We start from the raw sequence: 16,199 nt of genomic DNA, 5'->3' as shown, positions 1-16,199 counted from the left end.
AGAAAGGCCCCTGGACCGGGGTTTGAACCAAGGACCTGCTCGCTGAGAGGCAGCAGCTCTAATACTTCTTCCCAATAACTGTAAATAGCAAACAATCCTAATTTTTACTGCAATTTTATTGTTCACAAATATGTCATTAACATAAAAAAATAACTGTACAGTTAAGAATATTTAGTGTTGGTAAACCAGAAGAAGGCAGAAAGAGGTCACGGCATCCGTGAGATCTCGGCCAGATGGGTCCAGATTTAGAGCATCTATAAATACGTGGGGGTCATGTCAGACCCACTCTGTGTTTCCTGGCAATATTTCACCGTCGTCATCCTCCCCTCTGCCCCTCGTGCACAAATCTTCCAGTCTGCTGAAGCGTGGTCCCCACTGACCCAGACTCTGAAAGTCCTGCTCCTCATCTGACCCTGAGGTGTTGATGGAGCCGAGAGAATTCTCCTCAGAGCCTCCACCTTCAAAGTCAAACCCCGGGAGGGAGTCGTGCGGAGATGCTGCAGGGTCACTGTCCGCAGCTCGCAGGTTCTACGTTAAAAAAATAAAGTAAGAACAGATAACGTTAGTAACAGTTACTAAAAGAAGCTGTGATGCAAACAGGATCAATGGAGACGTCAAACCCACAGGTCAGAGGTGATGTTTATTAATTTTATGATTATTCACATCCTCAGTGAATTTGACAACATCCTCACTGACGTGGGTTTGTCTGTGGTACCCCGGTCGGCTCAGGACGTTAAAAGAAACATCCATGCTGAAGAATTCAGGGGGATTATCAAGTCCTCTTTGGAGCCGGCTCAGGTCCTAGTCCTAAAACACAAAAAGGACCAGACTGTCTCCTGTCAGTCTTCATCCTGTTCTCCTCCTGCCTGCCTGGGACAAATCCATCACCAAAAAGATTTAGTTGAACTTTCATCAAGGTGGTAAAAAAAAAAACTCAATGCTTTTGCCACACACAGATGTGTAACATCAGATTATCATCTTTAACAAACAGACGACATTTTTGTTGGTTGGGTTCATTAAGGAGCCACGACTCTGGTGAAATTTGTGCAGAGCAATCACTGTAAGTCACGAAACTGTGTTTTTTATCACAACTGTTGTTTTCTGGACACACAACGTGCAGCTAGAGATAACAGTGTCTATTTTCTTTAGCCTTCCTTGAAGGAACGTGAATCATCTGCCTTTCATGACAGAGTACTAATTCATGATGGCCGCCACAGCCACATTTGACTTAAACTATGGATTACGTTCAACTACTACCACACCAAATATGAACTCATTCTCTGGAAATAAAAAGAAATTTAGTCATATGCATCATGATTATGTCTGATCACATTGTTAAGATTAACTAATTTCATGTTCAGTTTAAAATGGTCATATAAAGTTTCAAACTGAAATAATAGAGGATGGTCACTTTCCATCACTCAGTCTCTCCCTGCCCGGTCGTCTTCACCTCCTCCCTCCTCGTTGTAGCAGAAGATGGCGTCTCTGGGCAAAGCTTCAAGAAAAGAACCATCCTCCTCCTCGTCAGCAGCAGCAGAAGCAGCACTATAATCGAATAAAAACACAAGTGACTCAAGGTAAAATGAATTAAATGAAATTAGGACGAACACAGAAGACCAAAAAACAACTCTCAGGACCGGCTGCTACAGAAGGATTGGGTTTACGTGGTTCAGAACGTGGGATGAAGCAGGTATCTTTACATTGACACACCTCCACTTTCTGTGTACTGTCCAGGTGGAGCATGTCAACATCATAAATATGCATCAGCTCATTGTACACCCCTGGAGGTGAGTCTCGTTTAGGGGGCGGGGTTTATCGTGTCACCTGGACATGAAACAGGATGAAACTTTAAAGGCTGGTGGTCTGAGTTACCCGTCATGTAAAACTTGTTGTACTGACTGTTCATCTCTAAAAATTCAAATCTACATCTGCACCACCAGATAAATGTTCAACAGCTTAAGCCTTGCAGGGTCACTAAATAACTTCCACATTTTGTTGTTTTCATATTGTCAGCTTCTTTACATAAGGAGTGGATGCTGACAGTCCAGGTCGTCCTGTGATTTCCTATCTGCTCCACAGAGAACGGGCCAGCATGACCGGCTTCATCCAGGTCCAAAATATCCAGACAGACAGGAAAAGGGTCTCTGCAACACAGATGGACTCTCCTCTGATTGATCCCAGGACGACTGTCGTTCACTTCCAGTAAAGTCACAACCAAAGTGCCTGCAGGAATGACGTCTAAAGGAAATGAGAGGAATTCAGGAGGGATTTATCTTTCGTGTGTATAAACTTAAAATACCAAATCATTCACCATCATCATAAGCCAAAACCAGGCCTGTATGTTTGCAGTCTTTATTAAAAGTGTGATTCTCTGTCCATGCTGCTAGAAACTTGGCCCAGTCCTGTGCTGGCGTTCATCTGAGACTGAAGTAAACAACATCGGAGCAGGATGCACATGCATATGTTGCAAATTTTAAAAAAAAATTATTTGTAAGCAAACTTCTACCAGTTAATGTCAGGGTCATGTCAACCCTGTGAGGTTTTATCTGTCTCATATTTGATCATTTTCAGTAAATATTCCAACAATGATCACTCGTTCTTTACTAAACTGGACTGAATAAGTATTGAACATCCAAACTGTCCAAAAGATTATACTTTGTTTTACAAGGTGTGCTTGTCTTACCCAACAGTCTCTGCTTCCTGGCTGTGTTTGGGTGGTTTGCTTTGAGTTGAACAGAAGTGCTGATTTTCACGCCCTCTGACCTGCAGCTGAGCAGGAGGCTCGTTTTTGTCCAAGTCCTCGACTCTGACGGAGGCTGTGGACACGGCTGCAGAAAAAGGTTTTTGTTACTACTATCACATATAGTAAAATATTCATGTTAATTCAAACATTGGCTGTTTGGATAGTTATCAGATCCTGTAATGATGTTCAATTCTTCCCCTTCATTGCCTTTAATTATTGAATACTACTTGCTGTTGGCATTTGGTGATCCTAGCTCAAACTTGTCAATAACTTGCAGTCTTCCACTACAATCTCATTCTCATAGACAGATGTGGACTTCTGGGGAAAAATGAGAAATGCAAATTATTTTTTTGAGTTCAAATATTGACAGATAAACAAGACAAGGAGTTTGAGTAACTCAAATGTCACAGTGAACTGAGGAGCGTTACAGTTGCCGTCAGTAATGATGATAACCGTGCAGGTAGTGGTTAAACCTTCACCCACCTTTGAAGTATTTAACATCACAAATGTGTTCATTAAAATGTTGGAGAATGTTTCACATTCAAATCTGAAACAGTTTTTTTTTAGTTTGTTTTTAATGATTGTCAGTTTTTAGTGTATGTAAATAGACATATAGCTAAGCCATAAGTAGAGCATTAATATCAGGAACCTGGTAAATAGAGAAGACAATGTTTTAGTTAAAAACCACTGCAAATATAATTCAGTTTAGGTGGAGAGGGGAAAAGATCCATTTAAATTACTGACAGCAGCATCATTTAAAATGTAAAAACTAACCTGAAGTTGGCAGAAAATCATTGTCCTCGTGCTGTTCTCGCTCATTTCTCCCAGCTGAGAAATCCAGTAGATCTCCACTGCACCGCCACTAGATCGACTCTGGACTGGAGTTGTGCTTCGTTCAAGAGGCCAAATGCCAAGTTTGTAAGCTTCCCTAAAGAGTGTTTCCCATCTTCAGAACTCCCAGTCTAAATGTTCTTCCACCTCTTCTGAGCTCATTGCACAGTTACTGTTTAAAATCCTGCTTACCAGTAAAAAGACCGAGATGCTGTTTGGTTTGATCAGGAAAAGCTTGGGAACAAATAAATGAATAAAAATAACTGCAGGCGTACAGGTGAGTTTATGCAGGTGGAGCTCTCATTTTTTTAAAACGAGAGATTCCTGTGATTTTATTTTATTTTTTTAACATTTAAAACTAAAGAAGTGTGGATTTTTCAATGTTACGGTTTGTATTGCTTAATATCTATCATTTCAATTTGTGTTTGTAGGATAGATAAAACTTGTTTTAAATCTTATCACGAAGAAAAAGCAAACATTTTCAAAACAAGAGGATCAGATTGGTTCCAATAACACTCAGAAACTATTATATTAGACGTTTATTTTCAAAACTTCTCCCATAGCTTCATGGTTTCCCACATTTGGCTTTGAGAGCACAAAACTGTATTTTGCAGAAATTTACTGGCCAATCTAAACTGTAAAACCAAACATCTCATCACGTATAAATGATAACAACAATCATACTTTTTCAGTTGTTTATTCTAAAATATTTCAGCTTTTGTCCACATAAGAAACAATTAAAAGTCAATTAAAGACATTTAAATTTACGCTTAAAGATCATTTTTATATCTTACATAAATATAAGGTAAACAGGACTAAAGGCACAGGTGGACTGTTTGTGCAGAAGAGAGAAACAAAATACTCGTAAGCATCAAAGTGCATTGAACGTATTTCTTCACAAAGGCTTGATTTGTTAATTTAATGAATACATAACATAGGTTAAAACTTCTATTTATTTGAAGGATTACCTTCACATAATACAACATTGTAAACCGTTCTAAAATATCTATTAATCAGTTCATGTAACAGGGTGTATATTTCAGCCAGGAACAACACTGACAATGATCTGAACCAAGTTAAGTGCTAGGAACGTTTCTCAAAGCGTGTGCTAACTGCGGTGAGGTCTAGCCAGGTCGTAGTTCAGACTCACCACAGTAACTGTGATATCGTCCCTGTACATTCGAGCCAGGTCCTCCGGCAAAGCCAGCATAGAGGCCAGCCTCTCCTGAGACAGCTCTCCGTACTCCCCAGTTCCGAGAGCATGTCTGATGAGGTGAGTGGCAGCACTGGTGTCCAGAGCTGGGGAGGCACGGGCTTGCCGTTTAAGCAAGAGTTCATGCATCTGACCCAGTTTCAGCTGCCGCTCGGATGGAGAAACTGGAGCCTGAAAAAAAAAAAAGACATGACAGATGATCAGATGATGTTTTTAAGGCTATCTTTACAAGATCAAAATATGGTTCGGTATGAAAAATTGGCATATACGAACCTGTAAGTGAATTCCACTCAAGTGCTCTCCAACGAGGCGAACCGCCTCTTCACTTCCCAGTTCATCCCACAAGCCGTCAGTCCCGAGGATCAGGAAGCGGTCCTGGGGTCTCAGCTTGTGGTAGGTTATGTCAGGGGTCACGTCCAGATAGGGTGGTGTTAGATAGTAAGGGGGTATGTACTGATACAAGTTGAGAGAGTCAAGGTCCACCCCAGATTCCATGCTGGCTAAAATGCTCTGCTGCAGCTCACGGCTCCATTTGAATCTCACATCACCAAATCCACGCAGGGGCATCAGAACCTGAAAGCAAGTAACAGGTAAAGGGTTAAACTGGTAAAATAAATAAATAAATAACACTCGACCTGTTTTACAGGTCAGAGACAATAACTCACCCCCAGCAGTCTGTCATCTGTGACCACAGTGTCTCTCTCTGAAGGCGGGTGCTGGGCTTTGATTCGTTCCACCTCAGCATGGTTCTGTGAGTTGTGGTCTCCAGAAAGAGGCAAAGCGCTCCACGAACCGTCCTCGTTTTGCACACCTAAAACTGCGCGGCAGTCTCCAGCGTTCGCCACGTGGATCCCGTTGATGCCCACATGGGCCACGCAGGCAGTGCACCCAGCAAACGCAACCTGGAGATACAATGGTGCATGCACTATTAAGACTGTGTGACCTGAGACACATGAAGGCATAAAAACATGTTGCAGGTCATTACCTGGATGGCTGTACTTTTTAACAAGTCATTGGAAAGAGGGACTTGAGCTTCCAAAGAGATGTCTGTGTCAAGTCGTTTGAAAGCACAATGCAAAGCATCCTGAGGACTGGAAGAAAATGAGGAGTTGTTATTGTGCCATTAACCCATGAAAAGGATGTGCTGGGACTTGTGGACTTTTGTGGCCCCTGACTTTAACAATACGTGTGTTTGTGGCCCAAATGGATCGTTTTGATTTGTAGATAGTTCTGTACTGCAGCTTGATACTGAGAAAACAGAAGTTTTAATTTCTAAAGCACTAAATAAAAAAGCAACATAGACTAATCTGGCTGCTTGACCTTGAAATATACATTATTATACATCTTTGGATACACTGAATCATTAACAAGTAAACCATAATTAAATCAATTAAGACAGTAAAGATTCACAGCTTTACCTATTGTTTTAATAAAACATCCATGGTTAAACTCATAAATACATTAATGACTGGTAAGAACACAGATAATTAAAAAAAGCAAATAAAAGGAAACAAGTTGCTTTTAAAAAAGAACACAGCAGCTCAAATTATTCCTCCTATTTAGAAATTCCCATATTTTAACATACCTCATGCCTGCATCATGCTCCTCATTGTCCAGTAAATCTTGCCAGAAGACTCTGAGGTGGTTTATGTACAGAGAGGCAGAGTCACGATAGTTAAAGTCTGCATGATGTTTATACCATTGTAAGATGGGAGGAACAGGTCTGCTGTGTTCCATGCACTTCTCAAGCTCTTCCAGGCTTTGCTTTGGCATCATAGCAACTGCTATGTAATACAGCAGCCGCTCACTGACAGCCTGAGCACACGCCCAGCCCCCATGGCCATCAAATACTCCAAAGAGCATGCCCTTTGACTGGAGAGATAAGTGGGAAAATGTGTTAAAGAGAAGTAAAAATGCTATACCATGTAGCCTGAGCAAAAGATGCATACCTGTAAGCAGGTGGCTGCGCTGCGACGGTCCTCATTAGGTGTATTAGCAGGTAACTGGTTGCTTTCAAATTTTCTCACAGCACTAAGTGCCCTGCCATCAAACTCTGGCACATTTACAGTCTAAAACAGAGATTTGCATACACAGATCTGATTACCGATATATATCCTAACTGAGGAACTAGCTTGGCTACTTTATGTTTTACAATCAAATATTAAGAGTTTTGCTCCTCTCTGTTGAATCAGATACCTGCTCGTTGCTTCTAAGAATACTGTTGATCTGTACTTGGCTCTGCTGGAAGTCTAGATCCTGCCGTGCTGAGAAATGTCGCCCACTTTGAGACCAGAATCCAGACTCGTCACCAGAGCTGCACCTGTGGTATGATCCAGAGGCACTCCGCGATGAGAAGTAGCAATGATAAGCTGCCTGAAAAAGAGAATATGGAAACAGAGCAATTTAAATGTTTGCATGATGTGTTGTAACTTAATTGACAAACAAAGAAGTCTGATTACTAACCTGGAATGGAGCTGTGGAATAAACTATCTGTCTATAACTTGAGGCTTTCTGGAGAATGCTGGCGTACACACGTCCATACATCGCTACTGTAGCGCTGTTGTGTTACAGGGTGCTGTGCAGCGTGATCACTTTTTGTACCTGTCGGCCACCGTACTATTCAGAGCTGTAAAAAGGAAACTACCTTTAGTGTATGATTACAAGAATCCCCTTCCCCCCATACAAATAAATAAATAAATAAATCAAGTTGGGCTTTGGTTAGCCAACTTCAAAGTGGCTCTGCAGTTTACCAAAAGTTGTGTCTCGTTATGTTTGTTTTTTTGTGTACGCTCGATGTGCCCACGAGTTACAGATAACGTTGCTAGCATGTAACGCTAGCATGCCATCTCTATTAACTTTTCGTAAATCCTTAATCTGTATCCAAACTAACCATTTATGAACACATACAAATAATGTATATATAGCATATATCAAATACCTTATATCAAAACGGAATGCGTGCAAACTGTCATTTACGAAGGAATCAAAGTCCGTCCAAAACACACACCGTTACTGTAAACATGACAGCTACGTGCAACGACGTGTGACGTCAGTAGCAGACGACGTTACGTTCCTCATGTTCAGCGTCGGCAGACAAAATATTCGTTCCGAAAAACGAATTAGGCGTTCCCAAAGAAAGGCGTATCTCAAGAGCCACATCTGATTGGACGAAAGAAAACAAGGCGTTACTAAAAAAAAAAAACACGTTTTGTTTTTAACCTTTTTTTGTAATTATTAAAGTACTACACCTGATTAGACGAAGGTATCCTTGTATACTTGCCGTTTCCAGGCGGGAGATGTTTTTTATTCCTTTGAAACGCAGTTTTATTCTTCTTGTATCGTTTTATGGCGGTTGGAAGACCAACTGTGAAGGTGCATTACCGCCACATACTGAACTAGTGTGTGAACGGAGATAAATTGGGGGTGGGGAAAAAAAAACGTTGGTTACGTTCTGTACCCCCAGATTCTATGAGTATAGGCGTAGCCCTTTAAGGCTGTCGCTGATGGGTTTATACCATTATGCGAAGCATCACACTGAAAAAATTTAGTCCACGCCCACCTGCTGTGTGGGCCCCACCCGATCCGTATAAGTTACATTAAGAGCGGGTAATCGGCTCCCAAATAGCTTTATTTTTTCTTCAGCCATTCAGGAGCCAGTGAGGCCCGACGCTTAAAGGGCTACGCCTATACTCATAGAATCTGGGGTTACAGTATGTAACCAACGTTCTATTTCGTATAGGCTTCGCCCTTTAAGACTGTCGCTGATGGGTTAAGGGCGAAGCGGATGTGGTCCTCGCCTCACTGGGTCCATTCGAACACCGTATGAAGCAGAAGCTTGCCCAAAAAACGTCTTGTCACTCGGCTCCCCATGTGCATAATTATGCATTGTGTAGTTATGTGTACCATGCACAGACGCATGTTTTGTAACTATGCGTTCTGAAAAACATGAACGCCCCGGAAAATTTCAATGGGGAGGGAAGATGTTGAAAAAGGGGGGGGGGGGGGGATGAACCAACTGATTCATGGCTGAACAGTATAAACAGATTAATAATAACAAATGAACTGATTATTAATCAAATGAACTGATTGGTAACAATAGTCATGAACTGATTAGTGACAATAGAACCAAAATAACAGACACAACTTGTAACACATCTCACACTGTGAAGCATGCAGACAGATGTGAGCTTAAACAGAGTTCCATGAAAACAACAATATTCATTCTGTTAGAACACTAAGGACAGAATGTGTCATGGAACGGGCCGTCACATCACGCAGATAAAAGCGAATGAATGAGCAGGGTGTTGACCACGCGGCCGCAGTGCAAATATCCTGCATTGTTATACCATTATACAAGGCAGTCGAAGATGCGATACCCCTGGTCAAGTGTGCTCTGAGGCTGACAGGAGGCTCTAAATATGATGCTCTGTAGGCTTCAGAAATGGCCTCACACAGCCAGTGTGACAAGCGCTGGGTGGATAACGGGCGACCTGCAGGTGCATCTCTATAATGCACAAACAAATGTTGAGTTTGGCGCATTACAGCTATGTAACACGTCAATGCCCGCACCGGACAGAGAAGATGGAAAGATGCTTCTTCTTTTGATCTGTGGGGGGGAGGGAAAAACCCCTCCAACGATATCGCTCTTGATTTAAAGGAGCTCGTGATGTTTTTAGGCATAAAAGCTGGGTTTGGTCTTAAATCAGCTGAGCTGCCGTCAGCCTGAATTCTGAGACATGACGGAGCGACAGAGAGGGCAGATAAATCACTCACCCTCTTAGCGGATGTTAAAGCCAGCAGCAGGGCTGTTTAAAGAGACAAGAATTTAAGTGGAAACTGATCCAAAGACTCAAATGGAGCTTTGATCAGGACCTGCAGGACCAGCGTTAAATCCCACTGTGGAACAAGTGGGTGTGAAACAGGCCTGCGTCTCTGTACACCTTTTAGAAAACACTTCATCAGCGGATGATTAAAAGCTGTTCTGTCTCCGAAACCTTCGTGGCAGGAAGAGATGGCTACAGCGTACGTTTTAATCGTGCTGGACGCCAAATTTCTGTCCATCAGCTGTTGTAGAAAAGACAGCACGCCGCCTAATGGACATGAGATGGCCTCTACACCTTTGTCTGTACACCAGCGCTGAAAAGCTGTCCACTTTGATGTGTACAGCGCTGTGGTAGATGCAGCACATGAATCCTGGATTGTGCGCACTACATCCTGTGGGAGACCCATCCTCTCTAAGCGGAACCGCTCAGCGGCCAGACCCACAGGTGCTGGCCTATTTCTGGGTAACTCCTGATCGCTCCTCCTGCCTGGAGGAGAGCATCCTCCCTCCACAGCAGTTTCCACAGGCGCCCTGACAGTAGGCGTTGCAGGACTGGGAACCATGGTGTGTTCACGCGCTCGGGGGCTACCAGGAGAGCTGTCAATCCCTCCTCCTGAACTCGGTTCAGGAACCGTAAAATCATAGGAGGTGGAGGAAACGCGTTCAGAAGCGTTTTGGGCCATGGGCTGTGGGCAAATGCATCCATCCCCAGTGGTGGTTCGTCTCGCGGGCTCAGAGAAAACCATAGTTGACACTGAGCGTTCTCTCGTGTCGCAAACAGGTCCACAGCTGCTTTGCCAAATGTCTGCCACGTCTGAGTCATCAGGTCCGGGTGGAGAGTCCAGTCCCCGTGACGTGGACCGCCCCTGGACATCACATTTGCCCCTTTGTTCAGAACACCAGGTATGTAAACTGCTCTGATGGAGAGCAGGTTTTGGTGAGCCCAACACAGTAGCTTTCGCGCAATGTGTAACATCTGGGCTGAGCGCACACCCCCCTGTCGGTTTATGTACGCAGCAGTCACCTTGTTGTCTGTGTGAATCAACGCGTGTTGATTCTGTAGCACGGGAGCAAAGTGTTGAATCACGTTCAGCACCGTGCGACACTCCAAAACATTTATGTGGGCTGAAGTGTGATGGGGCCACAGCGCCCCTACTGCTTGAGATAGGCATGTCCCCCCCAAGCCTGACAGCGACGCGTCCGTGAAGACTGACACGTGTGATGTGGGTCTGCTGACGGAGACTCCCTCCAACAGAACCAGGGTGTTTCCCCAGTGTCGGAGGTCTGCTCTCACGGAGGGAGGAACAGTGATCATCCGTCTCTTTTGTTTTACTGGGTCCACACGCAGACGCGCAAACCACCTCTGGAGGCGTCTCATGTGTAATAAACCAGCATGACAGCAGCAGCAGGTCGTCCAGGTAAAACAAAACTCTCATCCCTGCTCTGTGTAACGGATGCAGGGCTGTCTCCACACACTTTGAGAACGTACAAGGTGCGAGGAAATACCCGAACGGCAGCCTGTTGTACTGATACTTCATCCCCTGAAAGGAGAAACGCAGGAATTTTCTGTGTTTTGGGATGATCGGTATGTGAAAATAAGCATCTTTTAGGTCGACAAAAACAAACCAGTCGTTTCTCTGGATGTTGTCCAACAGCTGTCTGGTGGTCAACATGTGAAACGGTCTGTCCATGATCGCCTTGTTGAAAGCTGACAGATCCAAAATCGGTCTCATCCCTCCGGTCCGTTTGGGAACCAGGAAGTAACGTGAGTAAAACCCTGTGTTTTCCTCTCAGTTGGGAACCCTGGAGATTACTCCTTTTATCAGAAGCTCTTGGACTTCTGCATTTAGGGATGAGATTTGGTCTGGTGATGACAGGACCGTCTCTAAAACTCCTTTGAACGGAGGGGATCGGGTTGCAAACTGCAACGTGTAACCTTTGCATAACACCCTGGCCATCCATCTGGCGAGCATGTTTTTAGCCACTCCGCGTAACATTCATGGAGTGGACGTGCGTTTAAGTGATGCGTCATGTTTTGTACAGATGTCATCCAGTCTGCCGCCCCGACCGCTGCCATGTGTCGCGGGAATGTTTTCCGCGTGACCCAAGGCGAGGCTTCCTCGAAAGGGCTCTGAACGTGCCCGTGCGCTGCGTTCGGACCGCGGACACACCTTCATGTCCAGGTGGGCCGGTGTGTGCTGAGGCGAAGTGTGTGACAGCTGATGACGCCATGGGGGCGCGCGTTCGACGTCGCTGTGCGAACGCTGAGAGGCGAAGAGCGCGACTTCATCTACGCCATGCTGTTGGAGTGAAGGCTGCGAGCCCCGCGGGAGCACACGTTTTCTCTGGTGGGACGCGCGCCGCTCTCGCTGGAGGCGAGACTCGTCACTGCCCACTAAACATTAGACGTCTAACGGACGTCCAGATTACGTCTATATTGGGTCCGTTGGTCGAAGACCAATTCTGGACGCCACCCCCCGACGTGCAAACAAGGTCCACTTTTGGATGTCTAACCATGACCGCATTTGTACGTCAATATAACATCAGACTTGGAGGTCATATAGACATCATTTTTTTAACATGCATTTCCTCTATTCTTTTTTTTTTTTTTTTTTACAAATTTTAGTAGTTACCTTATTATTTATTTGAAGAATATCGTTATTATTGTTATTATTATTGTTATTATGATTCAATTTTATTCTGCGTTGAATTACGGAGGTAACACATTAATTTTCAGTAGGTGGCGGTACTTGTGAAGTTGTTTGCTTTCTGCCATAAAAAACACGAAGAAGAATTGTATTCGCTAGCTTCGGAACCCGAGCATTATGATTGGATTGGCGGAGTAGCGCGTGATCATGTTCCAACCAATCACTTTTTTTTCTCTCACTTTAGCTAAACGTCGTGAGTGTGAGAATTACAACCAGTGTTGCCAAGTTTGCTTATTATAAGCGACTTTGGGCTTGTTTTTTTCTAAAGTCGCTTGCAAATCTTGTGAGTCGCGGTTTGCGTTTTTTTGGGCTTGTTTTTGTACATGAAGCAGCTTATTTGGGCTTGACTTTATTTCCGAGTGAAACTAGTTGATTATCTCCCATCTCCGCACAATAAAGCAAAAGACGAGTGGCAGGTAGATTGTCCCATCTTCGCCCCCGTTTCCTGTTTATCGCTCCCGCCCAAATTGGCGAGGAGGCGCACACTTGTGTCGTCACTCGTCTTTTCACAACACAGCAAGCAGCCATGCAGTAGCCGCCCGCAGCCACCAGAGAGCCCAAAGTGAAGAGACCATGAGCTCCAGTTAGTGGGGAAAATATGGAAAAAAATATAAGGAATGGAAGAAAGAGAGCACACTTAAAGAATGGATTCGACCTCAGATGGGAGATGTGTCAAAGTGTTGTGTTACAGATGAACAGACCTGATGGGGAAGCAAGAAGGACAAGGAGAGAAGATGGTTTCACACTTGACCTGTTTGAGTTGGCTCATGTGTGTCTTTGCTTTTAAAGAGACATCGGCCTCTGTTTTACACAATGGTGGATTGCCAGTTGGGCTTTTTTGGGGGGGGCTTTTTTTAAGAGCCGGTTGCTTGTTTTGGGCTTGTTTTCATAGAGCGGGTTGCTTGTTTCTCTCGCGAGATCTGGCAACACTGATTACAACCTGACTAGTCAGGTGGAGGAGGATGAGGAAGACCAGGACATGGTGACAAAATCAAAAAGGAGTCGCACTAAAAAAGCAGCTCCGGAGGGTTTTGTAAGCGGTGTGTTTGTCATTCTCAAGTGATTTATACATTTGTAATCTGCTGACAATAATTGAGTTTAAAACTTTTTTTAACATCAATGTTTGTGAACCTTTTTGCAGAATTAACTTCTTCTGATGAAGAAGAGAGCCTCAGAGGTAATGGTTCTCTGTAGATTTTTAATTCCACTTTCAACAGTAATGACCTTTTTAGTAAGCCTTTTTATTTAAAATGTGCATGCTTGTTTTTCTTTAAATCACCTGTATAGGTGTCCAGCTGCTGAACTGTCCAACACCTCCACAGAAGATCCCTACCGTTCAGGACACTATCCAACCGAACAAAGCTAGTGAGTACTTATGAGGTCACTTTTTTTAGTTATTTTTTTTTCTTGCTCCACCAATCCAGTCCTCTTTGGTAATGATTTACACACAGACTGTTTTTTAAGGCTTGTCTGGCTTTGTGGAGCGTTGGTCCTCGAGGACAGCTAATGCTCACCTTTTTGCTTCATCTTAATTATTTTGCTTCACTGAATAGTCTTTTGTTTTTAGGTCCTCAACATGCACGCACAGCGCCTCAGCGCAAGAACCTGTCAACGCCCAGTGAGAATAGATTACACTTTAAACCATTGTTTATTTTATCAGTCCTTGCGAAATAAAAACTTTTAAAATTAATTTTATTTTTTCAGGATCCCGACATACAGTACGAAGTGCTGCCAGTGATGACATTCGAAATGGCTCTCACGGCAAGGTAAAGAAACGGCAAATGGCACCAAATCATTAACGACTTCTTCTGGTTGTTCCGAGTCCTTATTGTTGGCCCTCCAGTAATGGTTCATTTGTATTTGTGTTATGACATGGTCTTGTAATATGTCAGTGATACAATGTGGAAGTAATTATAATAAATTGAAATGGTACTAGGTCTGGCAGTGGATCCATCATCCGATCCAGGCACCGCGAAGACATCTCTAGATCAAGATCCAGGTACCGCAAAAACATCTCTAGGTCAAGATCCAGGCACCACGAAGACATCTCTAGATCAAGATCCAGGCACCACGAAGACATCTCTAGGTCGAGGCACAGGCACAGTGATGACATCTGTAGGTCGAGGTCCGGGCACAACAACGCCACTTCCAGATCAGACATTGGAAGATGGGCATTCCCATTGCCTCAGGATGGTAAGTATCAGATAGCAGTGAGACACTTGTAAAAAAAAAAAGTCAACCAGCTACCTTGCTGTTGGATAACCATTGTAATTAAAAAATGTGTGTTTTTTTTTTTTTTTTTTCCAGTGTTTCAGAGAAAAGTATTCAGCTTATTGATTGACCTCGGCGATCGCCTACACCATGTACATCCCACCTCTTCAGCTGTGCCGATTAAGAGGATGGAGACCCTGGATGATTTTGAGAGAGAGGAGGAGCGCCTCTGTGACTCCAAAACATTTGCTACCTTGGTAGGTTTTACAAGTCTGGAAGAAAGCCTAGCATAACGCAGTACAATCAAACACTGTTCGGTTCACCTGTGTCAAGTGTCAGTCAACTGTGTCATGGATTTATTCCAACAGGTTCTGCAGATTTCCAGAATTGGTGGAAAGGACACCAAGGACTTTGTCTACAAAGTTCTTGATAGGTATGTATCGACACACAAACACACGCTCTCACAATTCCCTTTTTATACAAACCGCACAGCACCCACCCACTAACCATCTGTAAGCCACTCCACATGGAGTTCAATAATTGTATATTATCATCCATATATTCATATTGATTCATAATTGTAATTTATTGTTTTTTAGGCTCTTCACCAATTCATTAATGGCCAAATTCATTATGAAGGGGAAAGAGAAACATGAGAAAAAGTCTCTGGAAATAACCAAGATTTATAGAGCAATTAAAGGTAAGCCCATGTTTCCTGTTGACAAATGGAATGATTGGCTAAATATTTAGTTAGCAAATTAGATATTTATTTTGGAAATTAAATGTTAGGTTTGGAAATTAAATATTTAATTTGCACCTAAATTTATTTAGTTCACTAACTAAATATTTTACTTGCAAGTTAAGTAGTTTTGTAAACTAAATATTTAGCTTTTAAATTAAATATTTAATTTGGAACTATACATGTATGAAAAACATGGTGAAAATATGACTTTGAAAATAACTTTTTTCTCTAAACCAAAATATTGCTGTTAATTTTTGTAACTTTACAAACGGCACCCCATAGATATGAAAAGGTTTGGTATCTCTAATCCATTTTGGCAGCATGACAGCTCAGTGGTTCGCACTGTTGTCTCACAGCAAGAAGGTCCTGGATTCAATCCCCGGTTGGACCTGGGGTCTTTCTGTGTGGAGTTTGCATGTTCTTCGGTGCTTGCGTGGGTTTTCTCCGGGTACTCCGGTTTCCTCCCACAGATCAAAAACATGCATGTTAGGCTGGCTTCAGGCCCAGGCCTCCCTTGAAAATGATATGTGATCTCGATGAGATTTGCCTGGTTAAATAAACGTTAATAAATGATAAATAAATGTGTGTTAGTAAAGCAAGTGGACATTGTACAGAGACAAGTGTGAAGTGATTGGCAAAAAAAATTCAAAGCCAACTATGAATATTTGCAGGGATGTTTTTTTTTTAATTATTAATCCAGTATTAGGGGAGGCCCCAGCAAGACATTGTGCATTTTCCAGATTGCCTTTGCATATTACTAATTACTCATTTGTTTTTTGTGTTTTTGTGTTTTTTTGTTTTTTTTTTGCAAATGCAGATGGAATCATGAATGGGTATGCTGCAGCAACAGAAGGTTTTATAAGGACTCATGCTGCAGAGCATTTTAAAACATGCGCCACAAAGAAGTGGAGGTGGAGGAAGCGGGCTCA

General features: G+C 43.1%; 2 protein-coding genes and 1 long non-coding RNA gene across 3 annotated transcripts; 1 reads left to right on the top strand and 2 right to left on the bottom strand.

Annotated features, from left to right (window-relative positions):
• Nucleotides 1-276: 276 nt before the first annotated feature.
• si:dkey-30c15.12 (uncharacterized protein LOC793186 homolog) lies at nucleotides 277-3,244 on the bottom strand. The gene is given in 12 exon segments (XM_037683203.1): nucleotides 277-528; nucleotides 664-807; nucleotides 1,437-1,520; nucleotides 1,564-1,824; nucleotides 2,015-2,238; nucleotides 2,312-2,360; nucleotides 2,362-2,424; nucleotides 2,631-2,772; nucleotides 2,774-2,906; nucleotides 2,909-3,025; nucleotides 3,028-3,061; nucleotides 3,125-3,244. Coding segments are annotated over 12 exon segments (1,623 nt in total).
• A 1,304-nt stretch (nucleotides 3,245-4,548) lies between these two features.
• pdp2 (putative pyruvate dehydrogenase phosphatase isoenzyme 2) lies at nucleotides 4,549-7,822 on the bottom strand. Its single transcript, XM_037682844.1, has 9 exons — nucleotides 7,726-7,822; nucleotides 7,251-7,413; nucleotides 6,984-7,160; nucleotides 6,737-6,856; nucleotides 6,373-6,659; nucleotides 5,773-5,878; nucleotides 5,453-5,689; nucleotides 5,061-5,360; nucleotides 4,549-4,958 (listed from the first exon to the last, which is right to left on the bottom strand). Exons 2-9 carry the CDS (start codon nucleotides 7,329-7,331, stop codon nucleotides 4,683-4,685), a joined length of 1,584 nt encoding a protein of 527 aa, XP_037538772.1. The 5' UTR covers nucleotides 7,332-7,413; nucleotides 7,726-7,822; the 3' UTR covers nucleotides 4,549-4,682.
• A 6,080-nt stretch (nucleotides 7,823-13,902) lies between these two features.
• LOC119415680 lies at nucleotides 13,903-14,400 on the top strand. The gene is made up of 3 exons (XR_005187067.1): nucleotides 13,903-13,935; nucleotides 14,022-14,083; nucleotides 14,254-14,400. It is a non-coding gene; the product is annotated as an uncharacterized LOC119415680 (long non-coding RNA).
• The last annotated feature ends 1,799 nt before the right edge of the window (nucleotides 14,401-16,199 follow it).

The sequence above is a fragment of the Nematolebias whitei genome, chromosome 10, assembly GCF_014905685.2.
Source record: "Nematolebias whitei isolate Nwh7 chromosome 10, NemWhi1, whole genome shotgun sequence".
Lineage (NCBI taxonomy): Eukaryota > Metazoa > Chordata > Actinopteri > Cyprinodontiformes > Rivulidae > Nematolebias > Nematolebias whitei.
This window is presented reverse-complemented; position numbering and strand designations above follow the sequence as displayed.

Coding starts and splice junctions, on each gene's coding strand:
- pdp2 (XM_037682844.1), bottom strand. CDS start 7,331: ATGTATGGACGTGTGTACGCCAGCATTCTCCAGAAAGCCTCAAGTTAT. Junction 7,161..7,250: donor ATTCCACAGCTCCATTCCAG/GTTAGTAATCAG, acceptor TCTCTTTTTCAG/GCAGCTTATCATTGCTACTT. Junction 5,361..5,452: donor CAGATGACAGACTGCTGGGG/GTGAGTTATTGT, acceptor ACTTGCTTTCAG/GTTCTGATGCCCCTGCGTGG.